The sequence below is a fragment of the Bactrocera neohumeralis genome, unplaced genomic scaffold (assembly GCF_024586455.1).
Source record: "Bactrocera neohumeralis isolate Rockhampton unplaced genomic scaffold, APGP_CSIRO_Bneo_wtdbg2-racon-allhic-juicebox.fasta_v2 cluster11, whole genome shotgun sequence".
Taxonomy (NCBI): Eukaryota; Metazoa; Arthropoda; class Insecta; order Diptera; family Tephritidae; genus Bactrocera; species Bactrocera neohumeralis.
The window spans coordinates 11,772,082-11,786,325 of NW_026089624.1; the positions used below are offsets into that span (position 1 = coordinate 11,772,082).

General features: G+C 35.4%; 1 protein-coding gene across 4 annotated transcripts in view; it reads right to left on the reverse strand.

Moving 5' to 3' along the window:
- LOC126765916 (uncharacterized) overlaps window positions 1-14,029 on the reverse strand; it is a 71,084-nt gene extending 57,055 nt beyond the window's left edge. For 3 of the 4 annotated variants that reach the window (XM_050483611.1, XM_050483609.1, XM_050483608.1), the window contains exons 1-3: window positions 13,696-14,029; window positions 11,107-11,191; window positions 5,193-5,381 (exon numbers count right to left, since the gene is read on the reverse strand). In XM_050483611.1, the coding sequence (XP_050339568.1) occupies window positions 5,193-5,381; window positions 11,107-11,191; window positions 13,696-13,893 (472 nt within the window). In that variant the 5' untranslated portion in view covers window positions 13,894-14,029. The remainder of the gene's footprint in view (window positions 1-5,192; window positions 5,382-11,106; window positions 11,192-13,695) is intronic. The other variant, XM_050483610.1, reaches the window with a different exon arrangement.
- Between the last annotated feature and the right edge of the window lie 215 nt (window positions 14,030-14,244).

The following is a 14,244-nucleotide window of genomic DNA, read 5'->3' on the forward strand; positions in this document are numbered from 1 at the left end:
GACTGAAAATAGTAATTGTAATATTTGTTATCGACATGTTTATTTTCATTAAAGTTTATATACATCTCTACATAACATAATGTAACAGCTGATTGATCGTTTTCAATTAAGAGATTTTTATTACTGCCACATACTGAATTGCAAAATCGTCTCAAATCACGAATATTGTCTCGTAACTTAAAATCTCTTATTTAGACACTTGTGACTGTATCTCAGTACAAAACTCCAATATTAATCAACATAAGAGTGGATATAACTGCATACATTCATTCATTTTATGGAAACTAATAGACCTCTTTGTTTATGTCAATATAAGCATTAAGTTAACTTTACATCCAGGTAAACACATAAATGGTTGATGGGGTTTAACTTTTTAAGGCAAAAAAGGACATATATTTGTGTTTTTTTTTGCGGCGACATGAGTACCAGAACCGCCTTGAAAAAAAGTGGGGAACACTATAACTCTGTACCGGATCATCTGAAACAAAAAAATTGATATGCGTTTTAAAGGAGATGTATTTCTCGAGGTAATTATTGTCCAATTTTCTCACCGGCTCTCATAAAACCTTCTCATTTCTCATTTATTGCGCTTTTAGTAATTTTGAACAGTACCGTTAAATGGGGAGTAAGCCATCCTCCGATTTCATCCATTTTCACACTGTCGGTAGAAGTCCTCATAAGATTTGTACTCAAAACTTTGGTTGTTTTAGCTTTAGTGGTTTAGGAGATATGTCTTCTTCTTTACTGCCGTAGAAACCGCTTACCCAGTTGTAGCCGAGTTAACAACAGCGCGCCTGTCTTCTTGTTTTCGCAACGCGGCTTCAATTGAAAATGCCAAGTGAAGCCACGTCCTTCTCCACCTGGTCTTTCCAACGGAGTGGATATCTTCATCCTCTTTTGCTTCCGCCGGCGGGTACTACGTCGAATACTTTCAGAGCTGGAATGCTTTCGTTCATTCGAAAAACATGACCTAGCACAGCGTACCCACTCTCTTTTAATTCGCTGAACTATGTCAATGTCGTCGTATATCTCATATAGGTCATCGTTCCATCGAATGCGATCTTCGCCGTGGCCAACGCGCAAAGGACCATAAATCTTTCGCAGAACTTTTCTCTCGAAAACTCGTAAGGTCGACTCATCAGATGTTGTCATCGTCCATGCCTCTGCACTACTTAGTCCGAAGTAGCACCTGTTGGCAAGGGATATCCTGCGTTGGGTTTTGAGGCTGCCGCTGTTGTTAGTGTTGATGCTGGTTCCAGGGTAGATGAAATTATGTACGGCTTCGAAGTTATGATCGTAAACAATGACGTGGATGCATAGTCGTGACCATTGTCTGTTTGATAACAAGAGTACTTCGTCTTGCCCTCGTGCACCACCAGACCCAATTGCTTTCCTGCCTTATCCATTCTGGAGAAAGCAGAATTAACAGCGCTGTTGTTAAGGCCAATGATATCTATATCATCAGCATACGTCAGTAGATGTACACTTTTATAGAAGATGGTACCTTCTCTGTTTAGTTCTGCAGCTCGAATTATTTTCTCCAAGACGACGAAGAGGTGGTGCGTGTCGATTCTCTTTTTACGAGTATTTTCCAAGATTTGGCGCATGCTGAATCTCTGGTCAGTTGTTATTAGGTGTAATAAGATCCAATCAGTTTGTTGACGGTGGGCTTTACTCTTTCATACAATATATATATGCGTATATATAAGTATATGCGATGTCTAAACCCACGGTAGTTGGTGCAGATTGTGGGGTTTCCCTTTTCGTGGATTGGGCAATCGGGTTCGCCGTCCCCTGGCGTTATATTTCACAGCCATTCAGCAGACTGGAAAAGTGTTCCCTCCATAATTTTAGTATACTCTGGGTATCAGTCACTAGATTACTTTTGGGGGATTTACAAAAGTATGCTCCGGTCTTGAAACCTTCTCTAAGTCTCCGCATCTTTTCGTAGAATATTCGAGCATTACCCCTGTCGGCCAGCTTGTCAAGCTTTTCGTACTCACGCATTTTGGCCTCTCTCTTTTTTTGTCTGCAAATGGGTCTCTCTTCCCTCTTCATCCCATTCCACAGATGTTGTTGTCGATTGTAACGTTGCGAGGTAGGCTGTCTGTTTTCACTCCGCTTCGACACGGAACTCCTTATGGTACCAGTTATTCTTTTGCTTTTTCCGTAAACCAATGGTTTGGTTGCAGCTATACGTAAGGAGCTTGAAATGCCGTCTCACAGTTCCCTTATACCGAGATGTTGACGAGTGCTCTCAGACCGCTGGAGTGCAAGTCGAAATCGCTCGGCTGTCTGTTGTGATTACAATTTCTCGACGTCTAGTCTTATGTTTATGGACGTACGTTTTTTTCTGCACAGAGGCGGGTGCGAGTTTTGGCTGCAACGAGATAGTGGTTCGAGCCGATGTTAGGATCTCGAAGCGTACGCACGTCTAAAACACTGAAGATGAGTTTTCCGTCTATTACAACATGATCGATCTGGTTGGTGGCTTTTCGGCCCGGAGACAGCCAGGGAGCTTGATGAATTTTTCTGTGCCGGAATTTAGTACAGATAACCATATTTCGGGCCCCGGTGAAGTGAAGTGGAGATGTTTCCTCGAGGAGGCTGAATTTACCGACTGTTGTGCCAAACATCCTTGCCTTGTGACTTCCTTGCCCACCTTATCGTTAAAGTCGCAAAGCACGATGCGTTCGTACACCGGCGTGAATGACAGTACTCGGCGACGGGTTCTCTCTCATACCACGAATCTCAAACCGAATTTGCTCGTCTTAGTCCTCGTCCCGGCCATCGCATTTTTTGGACGGCGGTGCTGTCAGCGTTCACACTAACGAGGACATCAACCAACTTGGTAGCGGCACCTTCCCAATTAAGAGACCGGACATTCCAGGTACATGCCCTTAAATCGTAATCCTTATATTGGAGGCGTTTTTTACTTGTGGGTCCCAAACCCAGCGCACATCACCCTGTGGAGGGTGAAACATCACCTTCTCACTTTAGCTCGCCTTCAAATGGTTAGAGGATACTAACTAGGGCCAGAAGTCCTACTACTTGAGCTACTTGAGTCATATGTAAAATAATCGTTTCTGGCTACTCCCAAGTGAATGGCGATCAGAGAACTTTCCTCACTTGCGTGAACTTCTACACATGACTGATTAGATATGAACATTAAACTTATTAGATATTTTACACACGGGTGCCCCTTGCTACTGCGATCCACCTTGCCAAATTATAGCTTTATATCTTAAGTTATTGCTCAGTTAAGGCACTTTGTATGTTTTCGGTTAATGACGATTTGTGGTCGTTTTTACCAAGGAACCCACATACTAAGTTTTATTAAGATACCTCAATTTTTACTCAAGTTACAACTTGTACCGTTGCACCGACGGGCGGACGGACAGACAGATAGTAAACCGGATTTCAACTTTTCTCGTCACTTTGATCATTTATATATATATATATATATATATGTATATATATATCTATCTCGCTTAGTTTTAGGTAATACCCTGTAGCAACTGGTTGCAAGAGTATAAAAAATGTTCCCATGAAAATTTTTCAAGATGAGTTTCAAACAGTTTCGTTGCTTTGAAGGCAACCATTTAAACAAAGCAAAGTACAAATAGCCTTGGTGTATCATAAATTCTTAGAACGAAAGGAACTCTTTTTATCTTTAAAAATGAATATACAAAATTATTCCACCTAGAAAATTGTCCGACATCCCTAAGAAGTCCAATATAATATTAATGCAAACAGATGCTCACAAAATTGTATTTAATTATTATTCTGCGGGAGCGTGCTTCCTTTCGTAAATTTCTTTTTCGCCAATGGAAATACACTCTCTTTCCAAACATCCAAGATACTAGTATAACCGTGCGATTCTGTATTGTGATACTGTCTCAAGTCTCTAAATTTGAGATTTTGAGACTTGAGACGATTTTGCTATTCTGTAAGTGACAGTCACAAAATCTATTACAATTCATTATTCAGAGATGTTTTTAAACTTGAATGAAAATAAATATGTCGATAACAAATATTAAATTTTCTATAACATAGTCAAAAAACATAATTATCAATAAAAGTAAAAATATATGTTGACTTTGTTTCATAATATTTACGAAATTTATGTAAAATGGATTTATTTTTAACATTTTCGTGTTTGAGTTGCTTACAAAATAGAAAATAACTACAATCGATTAATATCTGTGATGATCTCTATTCAGTATATTCACAATGGCAGACAAGAGTTCTTTTTGGTTTTGTGACCTGCTAATTACCAGGTCTCAAGTTTGAGTCAATATTTTGAGACTAACGCTAGAGACTGTTTAGTGAATAGTAACTAGTCACAAATTGAGATTTTACCTCAAAATGGCTCAAATAGAGACTAGAGACTGGTTACAGAATCCCGCTATAAGTCTGAATGATTAGAATATCTCAATTTTGGTATTTGTGTGAAGCTTCACTACAGAGGGAGAACATAGTTTGATAAATTGCCATATTTTTCTTCTGGTTTTAGTCATCCTTTATTTTATTAATAAAATAAAGATATTGAGTCTTGAAAGCGTTTATGACATCTTATCATATATAAATACATATATCGGAGAAGTTAATGCATGCCATCAAAACACAATAGGAAAATAGACAGTAGGTAGATTAGGTCACTTCAAAAAGACCAAATGAAAGAAGAACATATAAAAAGTTTGACAAATTTAAAGAGTTGTTTCTTCTCATAATTTCTTTTAGCTCTTGACATTTTTAGAAATGTGGAGTTTCCATTTGTCCAACGCCATGCAGACCTCTTATGTTTAGGTACTACTGGCAAAGGATCACGCTTAGTGGGTATAAAAAATCAAAAGTGCAATGTATTTAAGATATGTCACTTTTTTAAATTGAAATTATTTGACACAAATAAGTATTTTATACTATTAATATCATATTTTTCGATAAATAAATAAGCCAACTGAACTGTATTATCAACGATAGAAAATATTGAGCTGGATTATTTTGTTGTTGCATTATTAAACTCTAGGAAAGGGAACAACTCTTTCTCATTAGTACTCATGGCACAAAGAGGCCTATTGTTTATTTGACAGAGAATGCATGTCCCATTTGCAAATTTTGTTATACATGCATACATACATACGTTGTACATACATACATACATGTCCACATATGTATAAAAAATATCGTACCTTGCCCAGCACCTTCGTGAACCCATTTAACAGAGCGTTTTTTGCGGTTCACATACATTGATTGGCCTTTCGATTTCTGGTTGCTTATGTCGCTCAATGAATGTGATATTCTGCGTGCTAGTTCCACCTGATCTTCCACCGTTGGATGCAATGCAGGTGAATAAAACGCCGATGAGGAATACAATTTGCCTAGATTTTTTTATTTCGTTTGAAATCAGAGAAAGTTAATGTATATATATATGTATATATGTATGTAAGAAAATAGGTGATACGCTTTTCGAATTTATTTTATTTATCTGTTTTGTGTTTTCTTTAGATCAACGTGTACATAATTTTCGTGTGTCAAACTTATATTATAATAAGCTATTACTAAATTCTCTGCAAACTTTTGTTTTGGTATAGTATCAACGCACTCACTGTGACGATACTTGGAATTTGAAGGGTATCTTTGTTCAGCTCTTTAGTGTGTATTAATTTATTTTATTCAAAATAGTCTCCTTCTGCTTCAATACAGCTTTTTGCACGGTCCAAAAGCATGTCGAACGAGTATTTTAGCTCATATGGCCGCCAGTATGCCGGTGAAAGCCTTTTGAATGACCTTTACGTCTGCATAACGCTTTCTTTTCATGAGCAAATGCATTTTTCCGAAAAGGAAGAAATCGCACGGTGCCATATAAGGTGAATACGGGGAGTGGTTTATGTTTAAAATGTGATTTTTGGTCAAATAATCTTTCTTCAAATGTTGGATTCTGAGCAATTTTTTGTCGTCTGTCAATTTGTGCGGAACAAACCGTTCCCACACCTTTCGTATTTGGGCTTACGTTTGGTCAAAATGCGATAAATCGATGTTTTGGAGATGTTCAATTCTATTTCCATGAATTTCAATGATGATTTCGGCTGATTTTTGATGAACGCACAGTTTTGATGGAATTTACGGTGATCACGGATTTTGATTGGCCCACATGTTGATCGTCATTTATGTCCTCACGACCACTTTGAAAACGTTGAAACCACTCGTGCACTCTGTTACGGGATAGGCAATCATCGCCATAAACTTGTTTCATCAATTGAAACGTTTTGGTATAAGTTTTACCAATTTTAAAACAAAATTTAATGTTGGCTCTTTGTTCGAAGCTCATTTTCGCACCGATAACACAAACATACTGACACTTAAAACGCAATAACTTCATTTCCAATAGATGAAATGTCTTGAAATTCTCACTGGACAATCGATAAAGATTCTAACGCACAGTCGACATATAGATGGCGCCACCAGGAGGCGCTAGATTCAAAAAGTCCTGTTTATTTCGGAACACACTTTGTATATTGGTTTTTAAAAAATTATGCGTTTTTTCTTCGCATATCAAAGTTTTCAAAAAATTTGTAGGCAAAATTAATTTCATCATATATGGTTATAGAGAGCAACTTCTTTAAGAGGAGTGTGTACATTGTAGGATCTCCGACGTTTATTTTGATTGTTACAAACAACGTGGTACACTTAATATACCGTGTTCAGGGTATAAATATTATATTAGGTTGTCAAAAAAGTCTTGCGGTACTTTCGCTAGTTGGCGCTGAAAGTGCGTAGTTCCAGTTTTATTCATCGCATCGGGTCAGGCTATACCTTTTTGGAAAGCTCATTTCACGCGCTAACACGCTTGATTGATTGTCGTTTCTTTTAAGTCGTTCGTGAGTTATAGCGTCGCAAACATGAAGCAAAATAAAGAGAAAATACGGCATATTTTACAGTACTACTACGATAAAGGCAAAAATGCATTCAAGCCGCCAATAAAATTTGTGCAGTTTATGCACCCGGTACATGGTCGAAAGAGACCGGCATAGTAGCAGCCGTAGCATCGGTCAAGAGCTGGGCATGAGTCATCAAAAATTCATTTCAATTTCAATAAAAAAAATAAATAAAATCAATAAAAATACCGCAAGACTTTTTTGACAACCCATTATATTTACTCGACTTAAGTCCTACATTTTTAAGTCCTTTTTTGAAGTTCATCTGATAATTTTGTCTTTGATAGAGTTTATAGTATTTTTGTGTAAAACATGTGCTGCTTACAGAAAGTTATGGATATTAATAGAAGTGACAATAATAATAATATCTGAACTTAATTCTTCTGAAATAATTTCGCTCCTTAACCAAGGGAAAGCTGTAACCGATATCATACAAGTACATTTTAAGCATCATCATAATATTAAGAGTAACATTCCAGTCTAAATCTATTGAAATATCTTTCTCACTAACTAACAATAACATATATTTAGATCAGAGAATATTAAACGACGAGATTCAAAACGGTGTTCTATTGGAAGATAGAAATTGAGCACAATGGCCACAATAAGAAGCTCAAAATGATTGTTTGAAAATCAACCTCTTTTGATTTTTCCTACCGATTCGTGCGAGAAATACCATAGTGAAAATGGAAATCAAATTACAATATAGACCTGTGAAAGGTTGTTGTACTATGGTAACAAAGATGATTTTATTTGTGTTTTCAATCCGAACAAACTTCCTACTGTCTTGTCGTTTTTTCTCATAACCGCCCTTGTACAGTGTTTGTCCCCAAGCTCTTTTTGTCTGCTCCAGTCATGGTTTGTGTCTCGCGTTTTAGTAGTCCATTGCATTTTGTAGTTCTTCTACGTTGTTGCTCTCCAGCTCTTTGGTGTTTCATTATTTTCGCTGCTATTTCGCATACGGCTTTCCACTTTTCTTGTGATTCCACCATCTAGGTTTTCTGGAGTTGGGTCTATATCTAATGATTTTTTCAAAATTTGCCTTTCTTGGTTATCTTTCGTACAATGAAACAAAGTGTGCTCTAAATTCTCGATGATCTCGCCTCCGCAATAATCGCATATGTCGTTATCTTCGTGTTGCGTCGTGAAATCTTGGACATTAATGCGTGGCACGCATCCTTAATGGGGCTTATTATCAATGAGGCAGCGTGGTAAGCCGACAACAAATTGTCGGGAATAGTAGTGGGTGTACAGACTTCTTCAAAGAGGTCTGGGTCGAATTTTTTGGATCGCCAGAAACTAATCTTCAGAGTTTGTAGGTCGAAGGACAGGTCTATCACCGATTATCGGCCACCTTTGTAGAACGTGCATTGGTTGCTTGTGTTCAATTAAAATCAAGGAAAGCAAAAGCTTCCTACTATTAGTTCTTTTGCATCCCCATTCAACAGCCCAGGTATTAAAGTCGCCAGTTATTACAAATTTAGTTCTACATTGAGCATCAGTCACAAGGCTGTCGATAATATTCCTAAATATTTCATCATTAACGCTGGGGAGAAATAGCAACTACATATATGTATGTCGCTTACTTTAGCCCGAACAAAGCCATTGGAAGAGATAGAGACCCCAGTTGACGGAAGCTGGGTTACATTTCTATATATATACATATACATATCTGTTGTGTCACTTGACCAGTTTACCCCTTGACCGGTTTTATATGGTTCGCTGAGTAATGCCAAATCAATCTGCTTCTCAGCGATCGTCTGCTTTAGTAGGTTATGCGCCTCTTGACAATGATTAAGGTTAAGTTGTAAGAATCTCATGCGACTTCTTGTGCAGCCTTCTTATATAATATACCGTTCAATTCCTTTGGACCGTGCCCTAAGGCAGAGTAAACATTTCGGCTTATTGGTGTAGTCCTTGGCTTGATGTTCGCATTTGCCACATCTTTTGCAAATTCTGGACCTGTCCTCGTTTGTGAACACTTTCCCTGTGTGCCCATGGTAAAAACACCTGAAGAATCGCTGCAGCTGCCTGTGTTCCCGAATAAGAAAATTACCAACCCGGGAGTTTTATGAGTGCAGTTTGAAAGCCTCCGTAAGTCTTTCTTATGCTCTTAATTGCTGAGATCGTCAACTTCGAGTTTCTAAACTCTTTTTTTTAGAGCATAGAGAACCTCGTTGCTAATGATTTCATCCAGGTCTTTACACTAGGATTAACAGTTTAACGTTCGCTTGGTCACCTAGACATTTCCTAATATTCTCTTAAGAGTCAGTTGGCATCACTTCACCATTTAATTTTAGCAGCATTTTTCCAATTTCCGAATCCGTTAAGGTTGGAGTCGGACTTAATTTTACGTAGGATCACAGCGTAAATAAGATATAAAATTCGCAGTCTTTTGGTTAGTTTTCACAGCTGCTATGTTCCACGGTTCATACATTGGATATATGATATTTATTTGTTAATATGTAGTCAAAAATTTTATCTGCATTCTTGTGTAAGGGTAGTTTTCAGCTCTCAAGAAATGTAAAAACTTCATATAAAAAACGTTCATTTTGAAATGTTGAATAAAACTTACCAATCATCAACAACATTTCTTAAATCGCAATGAAAATATATATGTTACTACACACATACATATGTACCTACATGTTACACACATAAGTATATTTTCTTGTTTATTTTCACTTGCTCTTCTAATGTGCATCATTCACAATGCGTAACAGCTTAAGCTTAAGAAATAAGGAATTTTTTTCTTGAGCATTTACTTGAGAGCTGGAACCTAACCTATACTCGTGAAATTTAATTTATTTAACTCGCAATTTTGAATAAAAATGATAGAATTTGCCAAAGATCAAAATGTCTTCACGTATCACATGTACTATATATTACATATGTTTTTATTTTGTTTCTTTTTAAGATTTCTCATATCTCTGTTTCTTAATTTCAATAAACTATTTTCTAATAAAAAATAATCCTTACCGAGGCCATTTCCCACCGAATTGTTGCGTTGTAATTGAACGCTTCTCATATTCTACGCACGATTTTACGGGCAGTACGTTACTCGCACACATCGCAAATACGTGCTCGTGTCTACGCTGGACACGGCTGAATGATGCCCCAGACTCCGTTTGAATTTGTCCCCATTTCGGAAAATAAAGAGAGCGTTAAAAGGCCGTCGTTATACAAGATAGATGAAAATCGCTGAAAGAGCTAAAGGCCATCCCGAAAAATTAGTTTGAAAAGTATTCCGGAGATTGGAAGAAGCACTGATATAAGTGCATAATAGCGAATGGGGACTATTTTAAACGCGTCAATTCTAATGTAGGCGAATGAACAAGTATTTTTTCATAATACAAAAATTCTTGTAATTTTTTGAATACTCCTCATATTATCCTTTGATTACTATGAGTAATACATTAATTACACACCATTACTCTAGCTTCTCAAACCGCATATAGACCTAGCGCTATGCTGATCTATACCAAAATCAAATTTTTTAGCTTATTTTGTGACTGAGTTAAAGTCGTATATTTTGTTTTATAATTAACTGGCTGATGTCTCTGTTTATTTTTTAAACTGTTACTTTCACTGACAGATCAATGAACGGATGAGCAGACAGGTAACACTTTGTCTCGATATTTTGAATATTTTCGATAGTTTTATTTATATCAAACAAATGTTAAGTAAACACTATTATTGTACTAGGTGCAACGTATTTCGAAGGTTTAATAAGGTAGTTATTCCATTCATGTAATTAACATTCCTTTCAAACAAGTCATTAACAACTAATAGTGTAATTGAATTTAAAAAATATTTCCAATTATGTATGTGGTCTAAATGCTTATGGGCATGTGAATTTTGGAAGTGATCTGTAAAAATAAATTATAAAAGCACTCTAGTAGTGAGCGATAAAGTTTTAATATTAATTTCTTTAAATATTGTCATATAGAATGGTGAGGAAAAGTACTTATATATTTTTTATCGAATTTTGGAACGAATAAAAAAGAAAACATTGAAGTAAATGAATATATAAATTTGTTTACTCCCCACTGTAGTCGGTTAGTATTATACTGTATTTTGAGCAATTGGATGTCCGTATCCATGTATATATGTACATATGCATGTAAAAACGTATCACCATTGATTAAATAGCTATAGTTGTACTTACGATTTCTTGGAACAATTTCATTGGCATCTGTCGCTGGCGTAAAGATTTTGAGCAAATCGATATGTTTTGGAGCGTTTGTTGACTCCTTCATTTTAAATTTTAGGCCATTAAATATGAAACGAATGAAATTAAAAGAAGGATTATTATTAATAAAATGAATATACATATTAACATGAGACAATGGGCTAGACAAAAAAAGAACTCGATTGAAAATCGATATTTGCCAGCTTGAAGATAATTAGATTCATCAGATGGCTTGTTCAGTCAGTATATATTTTTTATAGATAAAAAAAATGTTCACAGAAAATTTTATTTCAAGGGTTCAAGATGATCACCATTCAGCTGTTGTAATGGTTTGGTGGTGAGTGTCCTGTAAAGGCTTTACACCTCTTAACTTCTGTGAAGATAAGACTGGGGCAAAAGTGTAGCAGCAGGATGCTTTAGAAGGCTTGGTTAAGAAGTTAAGGAATACTCTCTTCGATGCAGAGGATTGATTTTTCCAGCCAGATTCAGCTTCAGCATACAAGACAAAAACTACCCAGCAGTGGCTTAAAAGCAATATTCCTGATTCTATAGCTGCGGATGATTGATTGGCCGGCTGGAAGATCAGATATGAATCCTTTGGATTACAGTTTGTGGTCAGAGCTGGAAAACATAGACTGTCGAATACCACATATAAGCCTAACGATCAAAATCATGTTCTTGTGAAGATTTTTTTCTTTTTGACTAGATATCTTCACGAAGAATTTCAGATCGGACCTATATAGCATAAATCTTTCACAATAACTGGTCGATCAAAATCAAGTTCTTGTATGTAAGCATTTTTGTTTGGGAGTATTCTAGTACGAGTATCGGTGCAAACGAGGCTAAAGTTTTTCCTTGATTATTTAGTATAATTGGTTTTCTAACCGTTAACTACTGCTTATACTTTCGAATTTAACAATATATATTGTAATTGTCCATATGTTGGCGTTATTAGTTTATCAAAGTTGTAAAAAACGTTAATTTCTTTCAAATTTGTATACTCTTTCGAAATAATCGGACATTTTTCAAATTTTTGAAATATTTTCATTTAAAATAAATCGTAGTTGATGTTGTCTAGCTTTTGTTTTGAATACTTTTCGCGATATAACTTAACTTGTTTTCAAAAATGTAACAAAAATTGTTATCGTCCAAATGTTGGCTTTGGTAATTATTCAAAGTTAAGTTCTTCACAATTTCAATAAAAATAAGTTGATATTTTAAACATTACACTTCTTCTTTTAGTTTCAGATTTGTTTTCACTGTTTTCTTTAATTGTTTTAATTTTGTTTTGTAAAATTTATATATTATATAACAATTAGTTTAATTATAATTCAGTACAGTCCTCTTTTAAGATTTCTAATTTTGTTTGTAGTATTAAAAACCTTAAAAAAAATATTCTTGCCGGCTGGGATTTAGAATAACATAACCCGATTTCGGGCTTATAATTGGTATGTACGGACAGAGGAGGTTCTCCAGATCAAGAAAATATATATATATATGTAGTTGCCGCTGACTTATGGTTTTTGAGATATTTGCATTTAAAGTTCAAAAATTCAACTATTTAAAACGAGTGTTTATCCGATTTATAATTAATTTTACGTTTATATTTTTAACTAAAAGTGTAAAAATAACTTTAATTCCATGTTAAACTTTAGTTGAAATCCATTTATTCACGCAATAAGAAAATGGTTGCAAACAAGCAAAAAATTAGTGTTACCATATTTGGTAATGGAATAAAAATAAGACAACACAGTGAATATGACGTCAATATAAAATCCATTATCAAGTAATGAGTAATGTAAAATCTTTCAGAATTTTTATTGTCTTGATAAATCCCGGTGTTGGATCGGCCAGAGTTATTTTTCTTTAAGAGCAGCCGAAGGCCGCCAGTGCAGAAAGGTGTTCAACGCGAAAGCACTGATCACGCCCAGGTGTTGGTCCGACCAGGGTTATTTTTTTTAAGCGCGGCCAAAGGCCGCCAAATATTAAACGAATTCTATGCGAAAAACTAATGTGTTATTTATTTCCTGTCATTGGGGTATTATTTATTTTCTTTATTTCTTTTGGTTCTTCTGTGAAATATGTACGTAAGATAACACTGATTATTAGTTATAATGCAACCCTTTTGTTATTGTGTGAACAAAAATTAAATATTGAATAAAAGTTATTTTTGCGCTATATAATATAAAATAAATGATTAGAAACGAATGTTAGTGGATATAAAAGTTAAAAATTTAAGTGTAAAATTCATTATAAATCGGAGAAACACTTGTTCTAAATAGTTGAATTTTTGAACTTCAAATGCAAATATCTCAAAAACCATAAGTCAGCGGCAACTATATATATATATATATATTTTCTTGATCTTTAGGACCTTCTCCATTTGTACATACTCATTTTAACCCCGAAATTAGGGGTTATTCTAAAATTTACCCTTCTTGCCTTTGGCAAGAACTTCTTTTTCACTCGTTTTTTTTAATATTTTTGGCTGGCAGGAATAATTATAAGTATAAATATGCATATCCACGTATATACTATATACCAATTATTTATGCACTAACTCACGTCATTTTTAAGCCAAATTTGTTTACTCAATTCTAAAAGAAATTGTTTCTTAATGGGATTATGTCGATCACTAGGTTTAAGGCCGCGCTTCTTTTCCAACATGCAATTGCCCGTTGCATACGATTTTAGCAAAACATTGCCACGTTCGTTATTCGCATAATTTTTAGAATTAGACGCAATTTGACTCTTTTCGTACATTTTGCAGCGATCGAATTGGATTTAAAATGCAATGTACGTTGCCATTAAAATTTATATATCATAAAGGTTTTCAAAAATAAATATCCATGTTGGCGCCATTTTGATTGACTGCCTTTATGCACGCTCTCGTTTTCGAATGAACATTTGTTCGATTACGTTATGTAAGCAGAAAATACTGACATTTATTTCAGTATGTATATATTGTTACATACGCATACTTCACCGTACACATTGAATAAAAAGAAAAGAAAAGTTTATGTGTAGAAATATATAAATATATGGGAGGCATTAAGCCATTTCCCTGCCAACCACGGCTACCCACTTGTGTCAAATATTTCAATACAACTACAC